At 39.6% G+C, this 27,354-nt stretch overlaps 1 protein-coding gene across 6 annotated transcripts in view; it reads right to left on the bottom strand.

Annotated features, from left to right (window-relative positions):
- LOC108704484 (ankyrin repeat domain-containing protein 17) overlaps positions 1-27,114 on the bottom strand; it is a 91,361-nt gene extending 64,247 nt beyond the window's left edge. For 5 of the 6 annotated variants that reach the window (XM_041579703.1, XM_041579704.1, XM_041579707.1 and 2 more), the window contains exons 1-2: positions 26,955-27,114; positions 26,237-26,731 (exon numbers count right to left, since the gene is read on the bottom strand). In XM_041579703.1, coding sequence (XP_041435637.1) covers positions 26,237-26,620 — 384 coding nt within the window. In that variant the 5' untranslated portion in view covers positions 26,621-26,731; positions 26,955-27,114. Of the gene's footprint in view, positions 1-13,740; positions 13,862-26,236; positions 26,732-26,954 lie in introns of those variants that run through there. The other variant, XM_041579706.1, reaches the window with a different exon arrangement.
- Between the last annotated feature and the right edge of the window lie 240 nt (positions 27,115-27,354).

The following is a 27,354-nucleotide window of genomic DNA, read 5'->3' as shown; positions in this document are numbered from 1 at the left end:
CACATTTTTTAGGAAGCCACAAAAAATATTGTAAAATCAGGGAAATGTGTTAAAGCAACTTTAAAGAAATCTTAAAGAATAAGAAAAAGAAAACATTAAAGAATCTTGCCAAACTGGAAAATATATTTAAGTAAATATTGACCTTTTACATCTTTTCCCTTGAGCCCCAATTTTATATGCTGCCTCAGAGATCACCTGGCCAGAAATAATGCAGTTTTAACTGTAACATGAAGAAGTGTGGAATCAAAAGACAGAATGTTGTCTGTTAATTGGCTTGTGTGATCTAAAATGTATGGTTTGTTTGTGTGCACTGTGAATTTTGGATCCCAATTTTGGATCCCTTATTTCTTATAATGTCAATTTTCTATTTAGCATTACTCAATGGCACATACTACTAAAATTGTATATTATTATAAAATGGTTTGTTTACATGAAGCAGTTTTACATATTAGATATTTTATGCAGTGTATTTTGATAGAGACCTATGTTGTTCAGGGGTATAGTTTTCCTTCAAGCACTGAAGTATTCATGTTACACTACGGGGGTATGCACAAGTCCTCTCTGACAGTCAATTGCACAATCTACAGCAATAAGGGATTTGTGTGCAACTGTATGTGGTGTAGATGAATTGAACTTGACTATTTACAAACAGGATTATGGGAAAATATGCATCCACTTAGTAGTTTAAATCTCTTAATTTCACAAATAACATATTTTTGACAACATCGTAACATTTTGGTGCAAAATATGGGGAAATTATGTAAAATTATGGAAAATCACTCATTTAAATGTAATATAAATTGGTTGAACCTCAAAAAAATGTGTAAAATGCGGGAAGTAAAATTGGCATCAGTGTAATTTAAGTCACTAAGAATGAGAATGGGGGGTAAAGAGTATTTTGTTTTCTCACCACTGAGCTAACACTCAAAATCACGGTTTCCCCAAGTACATTTCTGAGAAAAAAATCATTTGTTTTTTTCCAGGCACTGGAAGCTCTGGACCTTAAGGGGGGTTGAACCTTAAAAGAAAAAAAAGAAAAATAAAACCACTGCTCTTAAAAGTACTGAGAATAACATTTAAAGGGATCCTGTCATCAGAAAACATGTTTTTTTCAAAACACATCAGTTAATAGTGCTACTTCAGCAGAATTCTGCACTGAAATCCATTTCTCAAAAGAGCAAACAGATTTTTTATATTCAACTGAAATCTGACATGGGGCTAGACATTTTGTCAATTTCCCAGCTGCCCCAGGTCATGTGACTGGTGCCTGCACTTTAGGAGAGAAATGCTTTCTGGCAGGCTGCTGTTTTTCCTTCTCAATGTAACTGAAGGAGTCTCAGTGGGACATGGGTTTTTACTATTGAGTGCTGTTCTTAGATCTACCAGGCAGCTGTTATCTTGTGTTAGGGAGCTGTTCTCTGGTTACCTTCCCATTGTTCTTTTGTTTGGCTGCTGGGGGGGGTGATATCACTCTAACTTGCAGTACAGCAGTAAAGAGTGACTGAAGTTTATCAGAGCACAAGTCACATGACTTGGGGCAGCTGGGAAATTGACAATATGTCTAGCCCCATGTCAGATTTCAAAATTGAATATAAAAAAAATCTGTTTGCTCTTTGAGAAATGGATTCCAGTGCAGAATTCTGCTGGAGCAGCACTATTAACTGATTCATTTTGAAAAAATGTTTTTTTCCCATGACAGTATCCCTTTAAAGAAAAACCAACCAATAAAAAAATGTTGATGACTAAAGTCCTGATCATGACAACAGGAAGAGTTAGGTATCAGACAAGATAGAAGGATGGCAAATAGGGCAAAAGACAAATTACCCTGTGTTCCATTACTCTAAGTGCGATGACATTCAAGAAAGTGCTTAGAAAAGGCAGCATTCTTCAGGAAATGCATTTAAATTAGTAATAGTTTTCTTTCTAAAGATGGGTCTTTTCAAGCACAAAGGCTAGGAGATACTTGATCAGCAGAAGCAAGGAATCAAAAGAAAGATAAAAATGTGCTAGCTGTACAGAGACATGAAAATAAAGTTAACAAACTGGAAGGATGCAATGACACATGGAACTCTTTGTCGCCACTACAGTGAGCGACAAAACAGCCCTTGTTTCCACTCCATTGACTTATATACTAATTGCCACTGAGAAAACATACAAAGCACAAAGTTGCAAAAAATATTTTTGCTAGATAACTATGGGGTACTTTAGAAAGTAACCACACTATGTTTCCCCAGTGGCGATTTGCATATTAGCGAATGGAGAGGAGACAAGGGTTGTTTTGCCCACTGAAGCGAGAATAATCGCGGGCAACCTGAAATGAAATTTTAGGAGATTTTATTCCAGGAAAAAAGGAAATATTCAGGTCAAGCTGAACAGATTGCATCAAATTAGCTTGAAGACACTTCTAGTTAAAATGTGCTTCAGCAAAAAATAAAATGTAACAAAAATAGAGAAACATACAGGTGTGTATAGGCTCTCCCTGTACAAGTCAATGGGAGGAGTTGGTGGGCAAATGCAGGGCTTTGCAGTTATGTGCCCTATGTGTGTCTGTTGACAGCTTAAAATGCTACCTATGGAGCAGTTACTAAAGCTGCACACATCACTCTGAAGTAGCATGAATTTTCTGGTGCCATCCATATTCACCATATAGTTAACTTTTAGTATAATGTATAGAGTGATATTGAGAATTTGCAATTGGTTTTAATTTTTTTATTATTTGTGGTTTATAAGTTATTTAGCTTTTTATTCAGCAGCTCTGCAGTTTGCCATCTGGTTCTAGGGTCCAAAGTACCCTAGCAACCATGCATTGGTTTGAACAAGAGACTGGAATATATTTAGGAAAGGGCTTAACTAGAAAGAGGAGTAATAAAAAGTAGCAATAACAAGAAATGTGTAGCCTTACAGAGCATGACCCATCTCTCACAGCAGGTTCTGAAACCTGTACAAAACTGGCAAGAAAAACCCTTGCAAAATGTTGCCATTGCAGCCTGCAGGCAGGTAGTGTCAGTTCAATGTCAAAGGCTGGCAATTCTAGCAGCTGCCTCGACAGACATTTTATATTAGGCAAAGTCTGCACATTTTATAGAACTAATGGCATACCCCAGAAGGTTAAAAACCAAAAAAATGCAACTAAGTTAAAAATGGGGTGTTACAAAGATCCATGACAGGACCACACAGCAGCTATGGAAAAGATGACGCTGGGAAGCAGCAAGCAATATAGCGAAGCCTTTTTAGATGACTGCACTTACATATGCTCTCCTGTGTACACTAATGCAGTAGTAGTACATGTTAACTACCACTTGGCTAGGGTCACTTAAAGCTTGTGAAAGGAATATAGAAAACCGTTGATCACACATTCTTCCATGAATAAATAGGATTGCAAAATTATATATTCACCCCAGATCTTATCCAAACTGAACTTTACCCTGGATTTCAGGTATATGCAGGAAGGCTAGTAGTGGCCATCCTCCCCAAATGTCGGTCTGACTGGCCTAGAGGCTGAGCTCCCTTTGATACTGTTTCAAGCCCCACAGTTTGTCAATCACAGATAGGAATTTTGTGGCTTATTGTGCACAGAACTGAAAACAAAAAGCATCCCATGGGAGTTTTGATTTCTGACAGTGATCAAACCAATTGGATAACAAAATAACAGAAATCTTGTGTAAAAATTAATGAGATTTACAAAGTAATACTATGAGGAAAGTATCCCTTTAACATTGTTTGCTCAAAAATACTGAGCAAAGGTCATGAAACTTGTACAGCTAACTGCTGAACTTTCAGATCATGGAATTGTGTAACAGTGTTTATAAACATTCCTGAATAAGCAATGCATGCTGAGGAAAACTTAAACTGCATAAAGTCACCATATGTACATGAACCCAGGGCAATGCATTGGTTCCAGGTGTAGGCAAAGAATACCAATGTCAGCTCCGATATGGAATTGGTTAAAGGGAACGCCGGCTAGAATGCAAATCGCCAGCAGGATGGCACTCGGATCGCTTTGGCTTTCCAAAGTCGTCCGAAGTTTCCTTGTGAGGCAAAAGAAAACTCTTTAAGAAACTCAGGGATTCTGTTCAGCAGGTACGAAGGACAAATGAATCAATTGAATGTATCAATTTAGAACAGTTTACAGAGTTGGCGACCCCACCCCTCAGCTGCTTCAGAAATATGAAACTTTAAACTTCAATATTAAAAAAACTGTCACAAATAGAAAAGTGATTGAAAAAAATATTTATTCCTGGTGAACTATATGAAAACAAATGAACTGATAAGTGTTGGGAGGTGAAAACCCCTTTTAAAAAGATTATATGTAGCAGTGTTAAGTATACTGAATTTAATTATCCAATCAATATTCCCACAAAAGGAACATAGGGGAAGAAAACACTCATAAATCTACTTTATTTAAAGAACTAGTAACACTAAAGATAAAGTTAAACATGTATTCTATAACCTTCTAACAATCCATCTACCCTGCACAATGTTTGGTATTTCAAGTGCTTTATTTACAATGACCATTAAAAAAGTTCTCTACCTCTAAAAAGGCGATAGGGCGACTTCAGTTGTGCCAGACACCTACGTTTGCGCTCCACAGCAGCTCTCATCACATCACATCCTCAAACCGGAAGCCAGTCGCTAAAGCTTTAGAAAGGATTTTCTGTGTTACTGGTCCTTTAACTACATACATTTCTCCAAAAACTTACATTAAAAAAAAACAAAACATCTAATCTGCCTGTGGCACAACAAAATTTGTAGTTTTTACATTCATTTTAAAATGCTTATTGAAAACAAGCCAGAATATAAACTAATATAGGCAATAGTACAGGTAGACTGTATTAACACGTATTTATAAAATGCTAACATATTCTGCAGTGTTGCACAATAAATGGGTGTAAAACACACTAAAACCACCAATAACCAATACAAGAGGTAAAGAGGGCCCTCCCCAAAAAAGTTTACACTCTACAAACAAGGTCAAGAAAATGCAGCAATTTAAATACAAAACGCATTACATTTGCTGACAAATTAATGAGTAGCAAAACTACAAAACTTGCCGATTTGCTGTACAGAAAATTAGAACTGATTAATTGAAATGGGAAAAGTATATAGTGTCTTGTGAGAGAGGAAATTAAAGACAATGAAGTTGATAATTTAGTAAAGTCAATGGCAGGCAACCAATGCTACCAATATATATGTGTACCCAGGCTAATGAAGGATACATGGGGTTCTGTTATAAGGCAGTAGTTCAATTTGACTGCTTTAAATAGACCCTGGGCTGAAAAGCTCCATTTGAGGCTTTCCAAACAGATTGATATTTGCCCAGTCTAGTCAATGCCCTTGCTCAACCAAATGTTTAAGCCCAAAGTAAGACAGACCTTCAGTTTGCCCCAAGTATTTATGCCCATAAGCTACCAACCAAAGAGTTGTTTGCTAAAGCTTGCATTTGCATGACAAATTCAGTCGAAACACACGAGTTCAGTTGCAGTGAGTGTAACCTTTCTTTAGCACCCACTGCATGACTAGAAATAATTTTATTTGCTTAATTAGCATCATCATTTATTTAAATAGTGCCGACAAGATACAGCGTGCTTTACCTTAAGGTAGCCATAGACTCAAAGATCCGCTGGGTTGACGACATCGCCAAACGAGCGGATCTTTCCCCGATATGCCACTAACTGCATGGCTATATCGGGGGTAATTCGAACGTTCGGCCGTATGGGCCAAGGGGCTCCGACGGGTCGGTCAGGTAAAAATCCAACCTTCCCGATCGATATCATGGCCAGATATAGATCGGGAAAACCCGTCGGAAGCCCCCATACACGGGCAGATAAGCTGTCAAATCGGTCCAAACGACCGATATCGGCAGCTTTATCTGACCGTGTATGGCCACCATTAGTTGTAACAAAGAGGGAAGACATGGTGTAAAACAAACAAAGGTTTACAGAGAACAATATGATTAGAGGGCCCTACATATTTGAGTTTCAAACTAAAAGTTAGGGTATAATAATGAGACATTAGGATTTTAGAAACAATTTTATAATTAATGATACAGCAATGATTGATTGATGGATTGATTAATTAAGGTAAATTGAATATGCTTCTTTAAACAGGTGGGTAATTTGAATTTGATACTAGAGGAGATTGGGATCCAGTGAAGGGATATGCATATGGGAGCAGCTGATAGTTACATAGTTAAATTGGGTTGAAAAAAGACAAAGTCCATCAAGTTCAACCCCTCCAAATGAAAACCCAGCATCCATACATACACCCATCCCTACTTTTAATTAAATTCTATATAGCCATAGCTATACTAACTATAGAGCTTAGTAGTGATGTTGAGCAGTGAGATAGATGAAATGAATAAATGAACAAATTGGAGTTGTGAAAGGTGAATTGTTGAAATACCTGCGAGGAGAAGATTGCAGTAATCAAGGTGGGAGATAAGGGACTGAATAAGTGTTTTGATTGATTCTGAACTAAGATATGGTTGTATTTGGGCAATGTTGCACAGTTGAATACAACAAGATTTTGCAAGTGTATGTGTGGTGAAAGACAGGAGGATAACTCCTAGGCAGCATGTCTGTGTGGTGGAATGAAAGGACAGGGGAAGATCTTGGAGGAAATATAATGAGTTCTGTTTTTGAAAAGTTCAGTTTCAGTTGGCGCTGTGACATCCAGGAGTAGACTGCAGAGAGGCAGTCTGTAACTTGGGAAAGAACAGAAGGAGTTAGGTCAGGAGTAGACAAGTAGAGTTGAATGTCATCAGCATAAAGGTGATACTGAAGTCCAAACGACTGAATACCTTTTCCTATAGAAGTATAGAGCGAGAACAGCAGAAGGCCTAGAGCAGAACCTCGAGGAACTCCGACAGAGAGGGAATGTAGTAGAAGTAGAGTTAGAGAAGGCAACTTTAAAGGAACGTTCAGACAGATAAGATTTCAATCATAAAACAGCAGTGTCACGCATGCCAGCTGAGTATTGAATGTCTAGGAGGAGCAGGTGGTCAACTGTGTCAAAGGCTGCAGAGATCGAGAAGAATTAGTATGGAATAATGACCTTTATACTTTGCCAGTAGAAGATCATTGGTTACTTTTGTGAGTGTACTTTCAGTTGAGTGTGTTGGGCAGAAGCCAGATTGCAGGGAGTCGAGAAGGGAGTTAAGAGTGAGATGCTGGATCAGGCGTTTGTAAACAAGCCTTCCCAGTAATTTGGATGCTAATGTAAGAAGGGAAACCAGAGGATAGTTAGCGGGAGAGCTGTGATCAAGGGAAGGTTTTTTTTGAGGATTGGAATGATAAGTGCTTGTTTGTATAAGGATGGAAAAGTACCAGTGGAGAGTGAAAGGTTAAATAGATGGGTAAGTGCAGGAGAGAGTGCATCAGAAATTGGATAAAGAAGGAGTGAGGGTATGGGGTCAAGAGAGCAGGTTGTGGGTTTTGAGCAGGCTAGAAGTTTGCCAACTTCATCTACAGTGGCGGAGGTGAAGGAGTGCAAAGTAGATGTGAGTGGCCTGCACGTTATGCTGAGATTGTTGTTAGGCGGTATGCTTAGTCTAATGAGATCAATTTTTTTTATTAAAAGAATGAGCAAGATCTTGGGCAGTTACATCAATGGGTGGAGGGGGATTTAGAGGACAGAGTGGATATTAAAGGGGAATACCACACAAATGTAACTAAGGCTTTTTGAAAAGTAAACATAATTTCAAGCAACTTTGCAATATATATTAAAAAATATGCAGACTTTTCATGATTTTTTTTAATGGTTTGGAACAGTTCCCTAAGCCTAGCCACCTGCTGATCTGTCTGACTACTTTTCTGAGCTGGCTGACTGCTGTTACTTTGTATCAGCAGCCATCTGTTCTTAGCCTGCATTCTTCAAACCCCACAATTCCCTACAGACATGATTTCAATAAGGAACTGAACATCACAGTGCAATCAATGCATTGTGGGTTACGTAGTTCCTGCATGCTGTCTGTAAAGGTGGCCATACACAGGCCGATAAAAGCCACAGGCAGTCCAAGTCGGCAGCTTATTGGCCCATGTATGGGGCCCTCCGACGGTCTTCCCCGATCGATATTGGCGGGATGTCGATTGGACAGGACAAACTCCCGTCAGACCGCATCTCTTTGTTGATGCGGTTCTGCGATCCGACCGCCCGTTTACCCCTTTGTTATGATCTGATAACAATCATATCAGCCTGATATTGCCAACATCAAGGTGGGCATATAGGGGAGTGATCCGCTCGTTTGGCGATCTCGCAGTGTATGGCCACCTTAAGCTATTGAGAAGTTGTTACAATTTGTAACATCAGTGTTTAGTCCCTCCTTCCCTGCCAGAATTCTAAATGATGCAGAAAGAGAACTGTTTAACAGCTTGATTTCAGCATAAAAATGGCATTTATTCATATTTTTTTGAAGAAACAGATAATTGTGATGGTTATATTATGGGTTTCTGTGTTATATGAGCCTCTTTATCAAATTTTGGTTAGAGCTTGATTGTAGCAGGAGAGCATGAATTTGAAGTGGATGAAGTCAGGATCAGTCTCAGTGACTTTCTCCACCGTTGTGTTAGTGGATAGAGAGGGGATTTAACAATGCAAGACAGGGTGCTTAGATTGAGAGAGGGTGATGGGAGCAGTGAAGAGGAGATTACAATTTCAGTACAGTTTGATGGATGTTAGAGTGCAGAGGATATGTGCAGAAGTATAGAGGAGAGAGAGAAAAAGAAGGCAATCAAATTAAATATAGTTACATGGTATAATCAGGCTTATCTTGTTTATAGAAGTACTGATGAGAAGTGATGTATCAATGAGATGTCCAATGTTTGCTGGGAGTTTTCAGTCCAACTTCTGTTCAACTGCTGCCCAACTCTGTCTCATTCTATATTTTGTACTTAAAAATGTTTGTACTTTAAATTGATGGACTTTAAGTTATTAAATCTGCCATAGCTCTCCTGCCATGCTTCCCCTAAAGTAATTATGAATCCAAATGGCTCCAATTTCAGCACAGAAGAATTACAATAGTATATTGTTTTCTTATAACAAAAATAAGTGTAACATTGAAATTGTACTCTAAATAGTATATCACAGTCTTTCACATATTCAGGCAGTAAATTAACAGGTTACACAAAATATTACTAGCTGCATGTATGCATTTATAGAGAGCAAACAGACATCTTGCTTAGATCAGCTGAGAAACTCTACACAGACATCAACAGATCATTGCCATTTGTTTAATTGCATTAAAGTTGCATTTTTGGCTCATGAAGATTTTTCATCTGTGACAAGAAAATGCTATGCCACAAAGTATAATGGACCAGTGGTATAGGTACATTTAACCATAAATAGAACTTGCCAAATCATGTGTAATATGAGCCTTAATTAAAAAATACACAAAGCTAGGACTCAGTTCGCTTACATTTGTACACAAATATGATTTGGATTAAATAAGCAGTCCTTTATTAATGTAAAGCATAAAAGTTATAGGTGTATTTCCACAGAGGGGGCTCATCTGCTGATGCAGACACTTTTTATCAGATGAAGTTTCTGTAATGAATACAAAACTTCCCCTTTAGGCCAAGGGCACACAGAGCACTGGCCCTCCTGCTGCTCTGAGCATATGTATTTTTTTCAGGATGAGAGAAGAGGATCTGTACCGTGACCTATCTCCATTGATTTGAATAAGATCCACTTGCGTGCAGTCACACACAGCCAAACAAACAGAGGACAGCCTTAGGGCTAGTCCACACGGGGAGATAGCGACGCGTTTGCGGTCGCGGCGACAAAGCGCTGCGACAGTCGCCGCGACCGGCGCAGGCGACAGTTTTGTATGGGCGCCTATGTAAAAACGCCTGTGCTAACCACACGAGGCGATGCGCTTTTCAACAGTCGCCTGAAAAAGCCTGGCGAGGCATTTTCAGGCGACTGTTGAAAAGCGCATCGCCTCGTGTGGTTAGCACAGGCGTTTTTACATAGGCGCCCATACAAAACTGTCGCCTGCGCCGGTCGCGGCGACTGTCGCGGCGCTTTGTCGCCGCGACCGCAAACGCGCCGCTATCTCCCCGTGTGGAATAGCCCTTAAAGGAGAACTAATTCCCCTTTAGGCAAAAATTACCACTGACCCCCCTCCCTGCCTCCCCCCTGCACAGTGTTACACCTGAATTGTGTCCCCTCTTGAAATACTGACCGCACATGCAGAGTCAGCGTAGCGAAACTCATTGGCGCCATCTTCCTGCGCTTCTTATTCTTCGTGGCTTCTTTCCTTCGGCAATTTCTGTTACTTTCAGCGCATGCAAAGTTGTAACAAACAGAAAGATTGCTCCAGCTGTGCATGCACCAATAAAGCGTTCAGGAAACAAAGAATAGCAAAGTGACAAAGTTGGCACCCAGGAGCTCCACTGTGCATGTGCATTCAGTATAACACTGTGCATGGGGTAGGCAGGGAGGTGGGAAAGTGGGGACTTTTGCCTAAAGGGGTGTTTTAGTTATCCTTTAAGATCATTGCTTTAAGTTTTGGGATGAAAACAATTGCTGCAGCAGCACTCCGATTATTGGTTTAATTTTTTTATTTGTGCAAATAACACGCTTTAACATTGCTTTAAGTTTTGGGTCTACATCCACTCTGTATCACACATGCAAGTGGATCAGATGAAAGAAACTCGGGCACAGAGTGGATCCCCTTCTCTAAGCGACTAAAAATATGCAGGTAGAGAGCACCCTTTGCTTTAGTGTGTGGGAGATTACCAGAGGAACCAAAGTGATGCCAATGTCCAGTTTAACCTATAATTATCTCGCCTGCATTCACAAAAGGATTAATGTAATCTGGTTTTACAGTTGTTTGGACAGGTGTAACATTTTTCCCCACCAACTCCACTAACTGCAAGTATTCCAAAGAAAAGGAGTAAAAAAGTAATAAGGTTTTAAATATTGTAATATTTATTTAAATATTACAAAATAAATAAATACATTTATATTCAAATGGCAATGTATTCTAAGACTATAGAGCCTGGCATAAAGAACAGAATTCAGACTAGTGGTATCCTGTGAACTGCTCCACAGGATCATGCTAATTCTATTTTCATTAAAGATTTTAAGTTAGAATTAAAAGCTGAATTGATGAAATCCGTGTTTAGTACATGGTTTTACCAAAAAACACAGCACACCGCATACACAATTGCAATAATTTAATAGTAACCTTTCAGTTTCACTTTCAGGCCTCATTTGCATTACAATTGGAGTGCCCATACTTTTAGTGATGTTGTCCCATTATGATCTACATACGCAAAATATTGTTAGCATTCTGTTCCATGGAAAATATTATTTAAATATTAATTTATGAAAACATGTATATTGCTATATTTAACAAACAATCCTTCTTATGTAACCTCTTAACATAATACATATCAATGAAAAGAATGAAACAGGAGGGTGTCTGTTGACAGGGCTTTAAAGGAGAAGGAAAGCTACGGAGGCATTTTATTGCCAATAGATAAACTGCAATAGTGCAAGCTAGAATGCTTTATTTATTCTGTAGAATGTTTTATCATAAAAAGCTCTAGAAGCTCTCTGTTAGTTTAGGATAGCAGCTGCAGTATTAACTTGGTGTGACATCACTTCCTGCCTGAGTCTTTCCTTGCTCACTTATAGCTCTGGGTTTCGATTACAGCAAATAAATAATAGGGGGGGGGGAGAGGAGCAACTGAGCATGCTCACGCCAGGGGCAAGGAGGTTTAAGCTGAAGTCAGGAAGTCTGATACAGAAGCCCATGTGTACACAATAGAAAGAATACTGATCCCCAGCTAAATCCTGATCTACCTTTTGGGCACTCCTGCACTACAGAGTTGCACGGAACTTGGAACAGTTTATGGGGGTACATTTACCCATGTTTACACAAATACACCTGTCCATGAGTTACGACACAAGTGAGAACACTAAACTCGATATGTAAATGTTTTACAGGACACTAACAGCTTTTTGTAATTCATAGCAGCCCCTTTATGGTCCGAAGAAGCTCCAAATGGGGTTGTTCACCTTTCAGTTAACGTTTAGTATGATATAAAGAGTGATATTCTGAGAAAATTTACAATTGGTTTTGATTTTTTAATTTTTATCTACCTGGTCACTCTATACATATGCAGGGTAACAAGGGTGCAAGGTGTTTTGCATATATTAAGTGCGTGCAATTCACCATAGTTTGGCCCATGTGCCACTGGTTTTCCTTTTTTAATTTGTAGTTTTTGAGTTATTTAACTTCTTATTCAGTGGCTCTCCAGTTTTCAATTTCAGCAACCATGACTAGCAACCATACACTGATTTAAATAAGAGACTGGAATATGAATATAGAAAGATGAGCAATAAAAAGTAGCAATAACAAAATATTTGTAGCCTTACAGAGCATTTGTTTTTTTTTTAGATGGGGTCTGTGACCCCCCCCCCCCCAATTTGGAATCTGGAAAGTCAGAAGAAAAAGACAACTAATTAAAAAACTATAAAAAAAATGAATGAAGACCAACTGAAAAGTAGCTTAAAATTGGCCTTCTATAACATACTAAACTTAAAGGTGAACCACCCCTTTAATTCACACTGTTTGTGTTTAAAAATAATCTACCTAACCCTGTGGATGCCAGTTTGGCAGATGATATATCCAACACAATTCTGCACATTTACACTCCTACCACCATCAACAGGAATTACCCAGCAACCTGAACTGCCTTGAACCTTTTTTTTCAGTTAATCAGACAATTTGTGCTGCTTTATAATCATGATGCAGTTGTAGTTATGGCTTTAACACGGCTTCCATCCAGCTCTGTTGTAGTTCTGCAAGTTTTGCCCCCAGATATATGGGGCTTAAGTTATAGTTCTGCATGAACTACCATGTTCTCATGTTCAATACATTGAACTCAGAGGCTCAGAATTAAGTAAGCAGGTGCCACATCCTATCAGCTGAACCATGGTTCACCCACTGAGAGACTATAGCTATAATGTTAATTTTACATTCAAGATTGTATTACTTCATAGTTGGAAACCCAAAACTTTAAGCAGGGGGGAAAAGGGGAAAAGAGGAAAATCGGTCTAAGAGCAGAATAGGTAGGGTTAAATAAACCTTATGCCTCTAGCTGCTTTGGGAAATGGGGAGAAAACTGCAGCATCTGAATGTCATAAATGACTACAAAAGAAATAAAGCATATGCTATGTATCTGTATGGTGTAAATAAAGGCACAAGATATTAAAAAAATAAATAAAAAAAAAGATACAATATACTATGCCTACTTAAGAGGTCAGGCTCATACTGATTTTCAAACAGCACAGCAGAGAAAATAGAGAAGGAAAAGATAAATCAGCAAGTTTCATTCTGTAAAGGATAATCAGAGGGTAAGGCCTCTTTAGGTAAATTAATTGTGCAAGACATAGGATACTAAACCCACAGAAAGCTGCTTTGCAGACCCCACCTTCTAATGAGTTAATCTAAAGGTCACAGACATGCAGGCATTTTATGTCATTTAAGGGCATTTTTTTGACACTTTCTAGATATAATAGTCATAAGCAGCATGTATAACAGAATGAACAAAAACCTGTTACAAATGTGCAAATCTTTACAGCGGTCATGGATCACAATAACCACAAGGAGATATACACACAAGGTCTAGATAATCTTCCAGCTTGCCTTGCACGCATTATCCAGATATCCGTCACTCTCCTCCCCCCATTGCCTCTGCAGCTCTCTGGCAGCTACAAGCCTCTCCATACCTCAAGGATGTCTTCTAAAACATATGCTTCCATTTCAGCTGCTGTTTCCACTATGTTTTTCAGTCATATCTATTGCTGCACTATGATTAGATCAGTGCCAGCAGAACCTTCATCTGTCAGAGGGAACAGGAAATGGAAGGTTCGATTCTCGCCTGGAGCAGCTCTGCAGTTTCAACACAGGCCTCTACCAACTTGCAGGGGTGACTCAGTCTGATTTTAAAGTCACAGAAGCTGGGTTTTTACCTCCCTTTAATTTTGAAATGTAACTGCATGATATTTTTTTTTGTTGTTGTTTGTTTACAAAGGAGATATTTAGAACATCACCACTGCTATGTAATTTAATACAGCAGTAAAATCATTAAATAAAAATCTTGTGGTCTACCTCCCAACTGTCCCGTTTTTAGAGGGACAGTCCCTCTTTTTGACAGCTCAACCTGCAGTCCATCATTTGTAGTGGAAAGTCCAGTTTTTCTCTGCGCTGAACAGCCAGAAAAAGAAACAAAGTTTCTAAGGGTAAGGCCAGGCGAGGATATTCGGGGAGATTTTGTCGCCTGGCGACTTATCGCCACATCTTTTGCGTGACTATCTCCTCGGACTGCCTCAGCGTCTTTTCCCCATAGGCTACAGCGCAAAATCGCCTGCGCTAATGCACACGCAGCGATGCGTTTTCAATAGGCTACAGCGCAAAATCGCCTGTGCTAATGCACACACGGCGATGCGTTTTCAATAGTCGCCCAAAATTGCCTCACTGAGGCAATTTTGGGCGACTATTGAAAACGCATCGCCGCGTGTGCATTAGCGCAGGCAATTTTGCGTTTTTTTCGCGGCGATGCATTTTCAATAGTCGCCCAAAGTTGCCTCACTGAGGCAATTTTCGGCGACTATTGAAAACACATCGCCGCGTGTGCTTTAGCGCAGGCGATTTTGCGCTGTAGCCTATGGGGAAAAGACGCTGAGGCAGTTCGGGGAGAGAGTCGCGCAAAAGACGTGGCGATAAGTCGCCAGGCGACAAAATCTCCCCGAATCTCCTCGTCTGGCCTTACCCTAACAATTGGCTTTTGGCAAAGATACCAGAACAGCCACAGCAGAAGATAAGATACTTTTGTAACAATTCAAATGCATCTAGATAAGCAATCTAGATAAGCAAATAAGTAATTGTAACAATATAAGATAACAGGTCCCTTGGGAAAAGTTAGACTCAGCTTAAAGGGCAATTCAACTTCATTAACAAAAAATTAAAAAAACACAAAAATATGTTCAAACTTTTATAACCTGAAAAATGTTGTAAAAATAGGGGAAGTGGCCACAAAAAATGGGTGTTGTCAAAAAACATCGCCAGGATACGCGCTGCAACTTTTTTGTCCCTCTTTTTATTTCCAAAATGTTGGGAGGTATTCAGTGGTGGAAGACCACTGGCTGATAAAAGCTGCGGAAAGACCGAGTTGGCAGCTTATTGGCCCGTGTATGTGGCCCTCCAACGGGCTTTCTCAGATCGATATCTGGCCGAAGGTTGGCCAAACGTTGATCGGGCAGGACTAAAAATCAAGTCGGATCTCAGCCGCATCTGTTCGTTGATGTGGTCCCGTGATCCGACCGCCCTTATTCTGTGAATTATGATCCGATCTTTGGGCTCTAGGGCCCACGATCGGATCATCCCAATATCGCCAACCTCAAGGTGGGTATATCGGGGAGAGAGCCGCTCGTTTGGCGATCTCTCGGTGTACGGCCAGCTTTACTTTACACAAACTGGGAGTTGCATTATAACAACATTTGGGCGAGTCAGTTTTTCAGGTCAATCTATAAAGGCTGGAGTGAAAATATTCTGCAAAATAATAACCAGAATCCAAATATCTGCTTTACATTTCTCGAACTCTTAAAGTGATACTGACACTAAAAAACTTATTTTCAAAATATTAATCTACATGAAAAGTTACCTTTAGGTCATGTTTTTTGCTGATAGTTCTGCTTTTGTAAGTAATTGTCACTTGAAGTTCCTAAACCTGACTGTTTTGCCATCCTGACTGTCCCTTCTTAACCTGTCAGAGTTTCTAATGCTAAGGGACTCCTGCTGCACAAACATGGCAGCCCACTCATAGAGGAACAGGGTAGCAAGAAAGGTAATGTAAAAGAATCAGGCAAATACTTTTATGGCAAAATTATACATAGCTTTCAAAGACAATGTTATGATAGATAATAAAAAATGTTATTTTATGATGCCAGTATCTCTTTAAGCTGCCCATAGACTCAAAGATACCTTTGTATGAAAAGAAGATTTGTAAGACTTTTGGGCCATGTTTGGATCGTCCCGAAATTTTTTGTACCATGGTAATTGGTCGTTCAATCGATGGGAAAGGTTAAAAGATTTATATTGGCTATCAATAATATATCTGCATGAATTGCTTATCTGACAATATCAATGGGTGACTGTCAATACTATTTGTCGGACATAACTTTTGTATGATTTCTGTCAATTAATGGCCAGAACATTGTCTAATTTGTTATTTTTCCTACTTATTTTAATCTGAATGGTTAATGGTAGATCACTAGACTGAAACGAAAAAAGCGTTTGTCACACAAAGTATAAAATCTGCATGTCTATGGTAAGCTTTAGTCAGCAACTTTAAGGGGGGCTACATGGGACATAAATGTTAAGTGAGTTTGCCTTTGATCCTAAGCATGCAAGTCAGATTCAAAAGCAAACAGTTAAGTTGGCCATACACAAGACGATAAAAGCTGCCGACAAAGTCAATGTATAGGGCTCCCCCCCTACAGGCTTACCTGATCATTATATGGCTGAAAATCAGGCAGGCTTAAAATTGCCATCAGATTGAGGGCCCCACTGGTTCCCTGATGTGGTCCTCAATGCCACGACTGCATTACTTGTGATCAGATTGTGATTGGGCCCTAGGGCCACAATCGGATGAGTCCAATATCTCCCATTCAAAGTAAGCATAACAGTGCAAGATCCGCTCAATTGACAATGTCGCCAAATGTGTAAATCGAACCATCTATGGGTCAGAAGGGGGGGGGGGGCACATGGGTCATAGATGCTATTCATTCCAGCCTTTACATATTACATTTTTGCCTATCTGTATTAGAAACATTTTTTATTTTGCACAGCCTATTTATCCAGTTTTTAGACTGAAATGTTCCTTTAAAAGGGGTGGTTCACCTTTAAGTTAACTTTTAGTATGTTATAGAATTGCCAATTCTAAGCAATTTTCAATTGTTCTTCATATTTTAATTTTTAAAGTTTAATTATTTGCTTCTTCTGACTCATTCCAGCTTTCAAATAGGGGTCACTGGCCCCATCTAAAAACAACTGCTCTGTAAGGCTGCAATTTTTGCTATTGCTACTTCTTATTACTCTCCTTTCTATTCAGGCCCTCTCCTATTCATATTCCAGTCTGCATGGGGAAAATTGCTGCCCAATAAGCTCCTTTTTATCATGTCCAGTCATAAATACATATTGGTTGAACAAGAACCTTGGCTTTCCCCACATTCTATCACCTACATCAGGGCTGTCCAACTATGCGGCCGTGCCCCCCCCCCCCCGTTGTGTGGCCCCGCACATGAAAGTATTCCTGCTGTGTCTGCTTACCATTTGTAACCTTTAAACAGTATCACTACAGAGATTAACTTCACCCTGACCTGTTTAAACTTCAAATTCAGACTGTAATGCCCTGTATTCACAACTGTAATCCCACTGCGTTGTTGCCTTGTAACACCTCTATTGTTCACACCTAAATCCCAGACTGAAACTGGCCACATTGTTCACAAGGGGCACCAGCACTGTATGTATTACATCTTAAGAGTGGTCCTGATAGGTGTCCCTGTCTCCTGCCTGCCATATGTTCCCTGTGTGCCATACTCTGCCTTCCATATGCTCCCTGGGTGTGCCATAATCTGCCCGCCCAATGATCCCTGTGTCCCATACTCTGCCCGCCCCATGCTCCCTGTGTGTGCCATACTCTGCCCGGCCCATGCTCCTTGTGTGTGCCATAATTTGCCAGTCCCATGCTCCCTGTGTGAGCCATAATCTGCCTTCCCTATGCTCCCTGGGTGTGCCATACGTTGCCTGTCCTTCTCTGCCTGTGTGTACCATAATCTGGCCACCCCATGCTCCCTGTGTGTGCCATACTCTGCCTGCCCCATGCTCCGTGTGTGCCATAATCTGCCCCGCCAATTCTCCGCGTGAGCCATACTATGCCCCCTGTGAGTGCCATACTCTGCCTGTGTGTGCCCTGCTCTGCCTGTGGAACATAAACCTGGTATTTTTTTCTGTTTTTTTTTTTTTTTGCATTTGAAAATTATTGTTAGGGGCCCCAAAGGTGTTTAATCATGTGCTGGGGGTGCTGTTATACACAGGGGAGGATGAGGCATATGGATTTAAGGGTATGTCTTAATATGACTTAACTTTTTCACATATGAGTAATGAGTGATATCCCTCAGTGAGCAGAATTTGATTTTTTGGTGTGTTACCACCATTAATGTGGTCTTGTGGTGACATGGGTGTGGTTTAAAGAGGGTGTGGTCTAAAAACAGGGAGTGGCCAACACAGGCTTCCATTATCGGCCCTGCACCATATAGGTCAGAAAAATTCCGGCACTCAGTACCGCAGAAGTTGGACAGCACTGACCAACATTCTGTTTGTTTGGAATCCTGGATGATGCCCTCATAACAATTCAAGGTATACTAAGAATAAGGGCACTACTAATCCTATACAAAAAAATCTGTGCCGATACATTGGATGGGCCCTTATCCACCAACATTGATTATTAAACTACAAACGCACACCCTGGCCCTCCTGGAACTTGAGTCCCTGGTGCCCAGCAAAACGGGGGATCAGCAAACCCCTCAACAATGCGAAGAAAGAAGTTCACTGGCACACAGGTAATGCTAGCAGGGTGAGACCCTTGCTTTAAATTTATTTAGTGCGGCATGCAACGTTTCGTGGACAACCCCTTTAGATTATGATCTCAAAGTCAAAGGGGGTTGTCCCCGAAACGTTGCATGCCGCACTAAATAAATTTAAAACAAGGGTCTCACCCTGCTAGCATTACCTGTGTGCCAGTGAACTTCTTTCTTCCCATTATCCACCTGGATCTGCTTGGTTAATACTGCTATTCCCCTTATCAAATTTACTCATGAAGACAGAGTTACTCAGAAAAGAAATGAGAAAGTACGCAGTCCTTGGATGGGACTAACTCTGATATTGGTAATGCTAATGCTCCTTGAACTATGTATGTGTAACACCAGATCACTATGCCTTTTCATGGCTGTCTTTGTAATGCTTTTTTCTTCAGATGCTCTCTCACCTTTTACTATGTACATCATATCTATTTTTTTTACTTTATGCTCAGTAGTTGACAATCTAGATTTTTACCTGCATAATACACCTGACACCATTTTTTCCTGGTCCCCTAAAAAATTTAAAATGGATGGAGCTGGAGAGCAGAATGTACCTCCCCCTTTCCAGCTCTGTGCAGTAAGTATAGGATTGCTGAAACACTATGATGGAATAACAATATTCACACAAGTGAAGTTTTACTGTATATATTTTTTCTTAACAGTATGAAGGTGGCTTCTTTGGAGCTGTGTAGAAGATATGTATGCCATTCTGCAGGTACTGGATATACAGTATTACGTGGATATGTAGAAAGCTCAGAATTACGGGACAGCTTTCTGGATGAATAGATGCCACATCTGTACTGGCTAGGATAACAGTAACCAAAACTAAAGAATAAATCAGAATTGTTTCCATTAGGGCACTGCTTCTTAACCTTGGGTCTCCAGATGTTGCTGGCCTACAACTACCAGAATTCTTTAAAATGTATTAAAGAGGTAAAGCTATATACGGGCTCCAAATCGTGTCAAGTTGGTTGCAGCTCCCTTTACATCCCCACCTTTAATTTGACTCAATGAAAACCAACAACTACAAGGCAGAGCATAAATATAAAAAATATATATCATAGTAAGACTGATACACTAATACACCCGGGTTTAAATGAGTTTAACATATGAACAATAAACTATGTGCAACACCACCTCAATACAGCACTCTATAAAAATGCATTCAAACCTCCTCCACTGGTCACGCAGCGTGTCTACCTACTCACCAAACTCTATGGATGAGGCTTCTTTTTGAAAGAAAATATGGTTGTTCACAGTGCAGCTAAAACACGTAGATACACAGACCCACCTTTAATGCCACATTTAGCTCAACAACGCAACATGACACACCTTTTTTTCCACTGAAGTAAAAGGTGCTTCTCTGCCTCATGTTACACTCTGTATAGTTATGCATAGGTATAGTGTATAAATAAAGACTGCTGCATCTGTCAAGGCTCATTTCTAAAGTTCATGCAGCGCATATTTATTCACAAATGGTTGTATTGCCCATGTTTTTTACTGAAAGCTAAAATATTGCACTGTTGTGCCCATCTTTACTTTTTTTTTTGTGAATTCGCATTGCAAACGCATTTTGGCAAATGAGCCCACTGTGCGAGGTTGTTGTGCTCCTAAATAGTGTTGACAGTAATCTAAATTCGTAATTTGCAAAACTGTTTTGCGAATATTTTCTCCGCCATCAAAGTTGTGGCGTAACTCAAAGTGCAGAATATTCACAATTTGCATTTTTTGCCATATTTAAGAAGCTCTTATGGACATAAATAGAAAAATAAATGCAATTCTGTTTGCACATTAAGTACACCACTCTTATCCATCTTAAAGGTGTGGCCACACGGGCAGATTCGGGGAGATTAGTCGCCAGTCGACAAATCTCCTCTTCTTTGCGGCGACAAATCTCACCGATCAGCCTTCCCCCGGCTAAAAAAAAACATGCAAAGACCTATTCTGTCATTACACGCGTTCAAAAAACAGATTATGCTAAAATGACATCATAAAAAGCAGAGAAATTAAGCAAACAGTGGATTAAAATTACCTGCCCATAAACCTCCATCTGAAAAGCCTTGCTCTTAATTTGCTTCTTTAGAACCTCCCATACAACTTTCCCTGCCACAGCATACATACAGGACAATAAGACTGACACATTTGCATCTTCCCAGTGATTTAACTAAATTGCCAGAAGAAAAAAAAAGTATGCCAAATAATTGCACCTAGACTTATATGGGACAATTGGTCAGTGTGATCAAACTGTCCCCTTAACAGATAATTAAAGAATTTATAATATGAATGGCAGTCCCTGAAAGACAATGAAGGGCATGCTTGGGTCCCTAGACCCAACCGAAGGCTACAGAAGATTGCAAGTAGGACAGTGATGCAGCCTGCCTGAACAAAGGCATGTGTATGTAAATAACAAAAACAAACAAACAAAACCTATTATCCATTATCCAGAAAGTGCCGAACTACAGAAAGGTTGTCTCCCAGAGTCCATTTTATCAACTGAATCCAAATGTTTGTTGGGATATTTAAAAAGGATTGCCTTTTTCGCTATAGTAATTAAACAGTACCTTGTACTTGATCCAAAATAAGATACCGGTAATTAATGCTTATTGGAAGCAAACCCAGCATATTAGGTTAATTTAATATTTACATGATTTTCTAGTAGACAATGTTTGACGATCCAATTTACTGAAAGGTCTGTTATCTGGAAAACCCCAGGTCCCAAGCATTCTGGATTACAGGTCCCATGCCTGTATTACCTTTGACTAAAACAGTAAACAATGCCACTGCATGCCTTCATTCTATTCGAAATAAAGTGTCATAAATATGAAAAACTGTAATTTAAAATGTCGTGGATATTTTAAACTAGCATAGATGTATGATCTACTGTGAGACAAAATTTGCAGACTAAACACAAACAGAATTTGCACTGACAAACTTGGTACAAGTATTAATAAATTCAGTAAAGAAATATGAACATGGAGTTGTACTAGATGTCAACTAATGATTTTAAGGTATATCCTAAAAATAAAAACATAGAGGTAGGGTTTCTGTCCAAAGCAAACGGTGTACACAAAACATTACTTCTTATTGGTAATTTAAAGAAATTTCAAAAAACTGCTATCTATTTTAGAGCACTACACAGATCTACTCTAGCCAATCATGGAGACTATATTGCTAAACAATTGAAAAAGGGAAAAATACATGTATGGGACCTGTTATCCAGAATGTCTACGACCTGGGTTTTTTCCGGATAACGGATCTTTACTTTATTTGGATCTTCATAACTTAAGTCTACTAGAAAATCATGTAAACATTAAATAAACCCAGTAGGCTGGTTCTGCTTCCAATAGGAATTAATTATATATTATTAGTTTGGATCAAGTACAAGCTACTGCATCCCATGCCTGTATATTATATAATCTTTTAACAACTGAAAGGGCAATGACAGACGTTACTACATGTCACCAGTGGTTTTGTCGCAGCTACAAAATGCCAGAAAATACCCTGCCACAGATAACAATAGGCACTGTCTGCAAAAACACTCAAATCACATTATTGCTCAAAAAAAGCCTTAGTATGCATTTTTGAGCAATTAATCGTTTTGATTATTTTAACAGAAACAGTTTTCAGCATTATCTGTAGCAGCAACAAACTGCTGGTGACAAGTACTGAGTGCTAGTGATGTGCGGGTCAGGGTTTTCCTGACCCGCACCTGACCCTAACCCGCCATGCTCCAGCCCGCACTTCCGGGGTCCTTATACAGAATAGCGCTTCCGGGGTTCTTATATAGACCTGCCCCGCACATCACTACCATTTCTCTAAAAATCTACAAGTCTCTTTTTTTCCCCAAGTATCAACTTCTAATAGGTACTGTATATCACCTTTTTCATCCTTGAAAAAGGCCCAAATGTGGGCTGAAACGTCAGATTAATGTACTGAATAAAATCACTGTTTTGATGAAATGAACATTGGTGTGCGGGTCTTTGCAACAAATTGTATATATATATGTATATATATATATATATATATATATATATATATATATTATATACCATGGGATCCAGTATCTGGAAACCCGTAATCCAGAAAGAAGCAAATTACGGAAAGGCAGTCTCCCATAGACTTCATTATAATTGAATAATCCACATTTTCAAAAATGGTTTCCTTTTTCTCTGTTATAATAAAACAGTACATTGTACTTGATCCAAGATATAATTGATCCTTATTGGACTCAAAACTAGCCTATTGGATTTATTTAATGATGATCCGTTATCCGGAAAACCCCATACGTACGTGTGTCTGTGTGTGTATACAGACACACACATATCTATATATCTATATATCTATATATCTATCTATCTATATCTATCTATATCTATATCTATCTATCTATATATATCTATATATATCTATATATCTATCTATATATATATATCTATATCTAGATATATATATCTATATATATATATATATATATATATATATATATATATATCTATCTATATCTATATATCTATATATATCTATATATATCTATCTATATCTATATCTATATCTATCTATAAAGGTCCAAGGGTTACACGCACACCGTTGTTAATATGAAGATTTTTTATTGGAAAATCATTAGACATGCATTGCATCAACGTTTCGGTTCGGAGTTTAGAACCTTTCTCAAGATGCCTTGAAAGGCTTGTCCTGTCCCTGCACTTTGCTGACCTGTCTTGCAGGAGTTGCATATTTTTGCACTTGCACTTTTTGTCTGTTGTCCGGTACATCTATGTTGTGTTGTGTAGCACCATGGTCCTAGAGGAACGTTGTTTCATTTCACTGTGTACTGTACAAACGTATATGGATGAAATGACAATAAACTCAATCTTGACTCCATAGACAGATGTTTTTTAATTAAACCAAACTAAAATTATCATTATAAAAACTACAATTATTATAAAGACTATGTCCTTATTTTTAAAAAACTGTAAGTGACCCACCCCTTTAAGACAAATTAAGTCACTTAACACATTTGCTATAAAAATCCCACTGGAAATATATATGTATGGATGTTATTGATGTTTTTGATCTCTGATTTGCATGGTCATTAGAATATTTCCATCACATTATAATTTCTGATTTTATATTAACAGGCAATCTTCTGTCAAGCTTGGATTAAAATATATTTTGGTTGTACTGAAATTCTTATTGGTGCTTTCATATTGACTTTGAGATCATAATATTGTAGCAAGGTTGAAGGAGGGCGTTAAGACTTTAATTAATGAATCAAAAAAACATTGATGAGCCCTGGATCACATGGCCCATTAATTCTATCAATTGGAAAAGGACATCAAGCAGCCCAAGATGGCAACTGCCAACCCTCTCCCCAACAAAACCACACAACCCCATTAAGCCACAAGACAGATTGTGATAACTAAAATATTGGTTTTCAATTTGTATCTAAAAACCCAAACATCTACATTTATATGAATGTATTGGCTACTTTACCAATAAGAGAATATTTTTAAGGTCAAGTACTATTAACCAAATTAAACATATGTATTCATGTACTGTGGTAAACATTTTCCAGTCACAGTAGTCTAAATTATTTCCAAACATTGTATGCAACTGTAAATTTTAAAAATCTAACATTCTGACAACTATTGGCTGCCAAAGGATATTGGGAACTGAAGTTCAGAATATAAAAATGCAGGTTAAGCATTCCTGATGTATTTTGTATTATTCTTTTCAATCAATCAACAAAAACAATAACCAGACTGAAAAGAAAAAGAAATGTGACTTGTGAGCATGCTGAGAACCAGCCGATAAAATGTATTGCTTTAAGAGAAAGCAAAATAGTAATGCTTTCCAAGCATAGACAAATAATATAACAAAAAGTATTTTTGTTTTCTATTGATCAAACCAGACCAAAAAAATGTTTCAGGGTTTTTTTTTCAAAGGTTATAATGAAAACACAATTATGTAACAGTATATAGCAGGGGGTGTCCAAACTTTTTGCAACAAGGGCCAAATTTGGTGAGGTTAAAATGTGTGGGGGCCGACCATTCTTTGAAGCACTAGCGGTAGCGGTATCACTAATATTTGGGCACATTAGTGAAATGATCTGCCACTTGGTCTATACTGCTGCCTGTGTGCTGAAGGTGTAGTACGTCAGAACGTCTATTGACACCTTCATCCCTAAAGAAGTATGTGTGAGAGGCACATCACTACGTGCCTGTATGTGTCTATTGCTTACACTTAACACCAAATATTCCTGCTTCGGCTATGCGATTTCTAATCTCACTATGATGGCTGGCCACAATATTATTAATTTCCTGATGGAGGCTGAGGGCCGATGTGAATTTGAAAACGAGCCGCAATTGGCCCGTGGGCCTGACTTTGGACATGCCTGGTATATAGCGATCACTTGGGGGCTGTCAAAACTTGGCTGAAATAAACAGGCCTGTCCAATTAGTGGCATGTGCGCCAGATACAAGGCTCAGTCTACTGAGGAGCTCTACAGATGCATCATTTTAGTGCAGTTTATGCCTTGGACATGTAATCTGACAAACAAATAAGACATTAAATCTAATAAAAATTGGGCATCGGTGTAAATATGGTTTACCGGAGACAGTACCCCTGCTAAACCAATCGCTGAGAAAAAGATGCATATTACCACTGAGCTACGAGATTCAACAAAGTTGTGGCACACAGAAAAATTGTGTCAAACTCAACCAACACCACTTTTTTTTAAAGAAAGTATGTTTAAAAGATCATTATCCTTTTGATTGCAAACAAGAGGGATCAGATTTGTAGATGAATAGCTTGAACAATAGTTGACCCATGATAGGCTGCATGAGTATTAGAGCCGAGATGATTTAACAAGAAGATTAGCAGCTTGGCCTTTATTGATGAGCTGTCACAGAAGTGGGTGGGAAGACGCATCAAACAGGGAACATTGCAACTGCAACTCCCCCCACAATAATGTTACTTATTAATGGATATAAATATTGGAGTGATATTATAGCCTGACTAAATCCCTATGTCATCGTTAGTTCTTACACAGTGGAAACCTGCAGAATGACATTATATTCACAAACGAGGTCGACTTCCTGGAAAGATTTGTCAATCATGTGAGGTCTGACAACCTGCACACAGCTGTGGTTGTACTATAGGTTCCAGGAGTCGCTAAGCGCAAGTAGGGCAGAGTAACTTTCAACAGTTTGAGAACCGAAGGTCAATCAAACGTGATGTTGTGTAATACATACACATTCTGAAACAGGGATAGTTAGGCTTCAAAACAATATACTCACAATAATAAGTTAAAGGTTGAGAAGGTGGGCAGTGGTACTACCACGTGACAGAACCATCCAGGCCCGGACTGGCAATCTGTGGGTTCTGGCAAATGCCAGAGGGGCTGCTATAAGGTCTCATAGAAAGTCATTATTTAGTGGGCTGGTGGGAGCTGTTTGGGCCTCTATGTGGGCTGATTGGGCCTCTGTGTACCTGAAATGCCAGGGCCTTTTTTAATTCTCAGTCCGGGCCTGGAACCATCCCTTCCATATTAATCTCAATTCCCTCCCTCCCCAGGGTTTCCCACCTCGGACACTTCTTCCTCCTCTTGGCTACTGCTGCTACTCTCGCTGCTCTTCTCCGTATCGCTGCTGCTGGCTGTGCGGCTACTCCTACTCCTTTTTTGTCGCCAGTTCCTCCCAGGAGGTCCAACCCCAGTGGGTGAGACAGGAGAAGCCCCAGCTCCTTGCTGTCTCCGCTGTTGCTTCTTCTTCAGCAGCAGGTCGCACATTCTGGCCAGGCCTCGGGCAGACTTGCTGAGCTCATTAGGAGCTTCGCTGGCGGGGACGGGATTTCCATTGGTCTCTTTGGGCTTTTCTAAGTCTCCTTCACCCTCCTCATTCCCACTAGGCGGTGACTGCTGTTGTTCCTGTGGTGCTGCCGGTAACGGAGGTTCCATCATCATCATCATGACTTCTATGCCGCCGCCTCCCCCTCCTCTTGCTCACTGCGCTGGGTAGTACAACCAGAAGCAGCCGAACCCCAGATCTCGCGATAATACGATGACGTCGGCGAACCCAATCTGCAGGAAGGAAGAGTATTGGATATGAGTTCGGGTACGCGCATTGCTTTAGCCTACCACCTGTGTGAACAGAAGGTGCTTAGTAAGCTAATCGTTTTAATAAACCCGCATTCCCCAGACTCGTTTCAATTTCATTACGTTTAGCAAAAGCGGCCATTTCTCTTGTCATGCAACAGTGACCAACTTTATAAAGTTTTTGTATCAATATGCTTCAGATATTTACACTGCTTTGCTTTTAGGTCTTTTCGACCTGCCACAGACTGACGGCCACCTTCCGGTGTCCGCGCGTGCTTTCCCCCCCGGAAGACGCTAATATTGTTTCTTCGTTCCCCTTAGTCAAATGTCCTACGAAATGCGTTTAAGCAGCTCCAAGCCCCGCCTTCCGCAATACTTGTAGCTCTCGCGCTGGCTGGGGTCAGATTGTGTACTCCGCCTCCTAGCTGGGAACAGTCTAGAGCTCAGCACGCGTGCTCTATAGGGGTCAAATGAGGAGACGACAGACTGGAAGTGCAGGAACTGTGTGATGAGATCTAATTCTGCATTACTTCTTATATTGGTCTAGGCCGCATTGTCTCGCAATTAGAAACTATACAGTTCTGCCCAGGGTGTATGAAGAAAAACTA

This window comes from Xenopus laevis, chromosome 1S, assembly GCF_017654675.1.
Source record: "Xenopus laevis strain J_2021 chromosome 1S, Xenopus_laevis_v10.1, whole genome shotgun sequence".
Classification (NCBI taxonomy): domain Eukaryota; kingdom Metazoa; phylum Chordata; class Amphibia; order Anura; family Pipidae; genus Xenopus; species Xenopus laevis.
The sequence above is the reverse complement of the archived record's forward strand: the minus strand, read 5'-3'. Positions and strand labels throughout refer to the sequence as shown.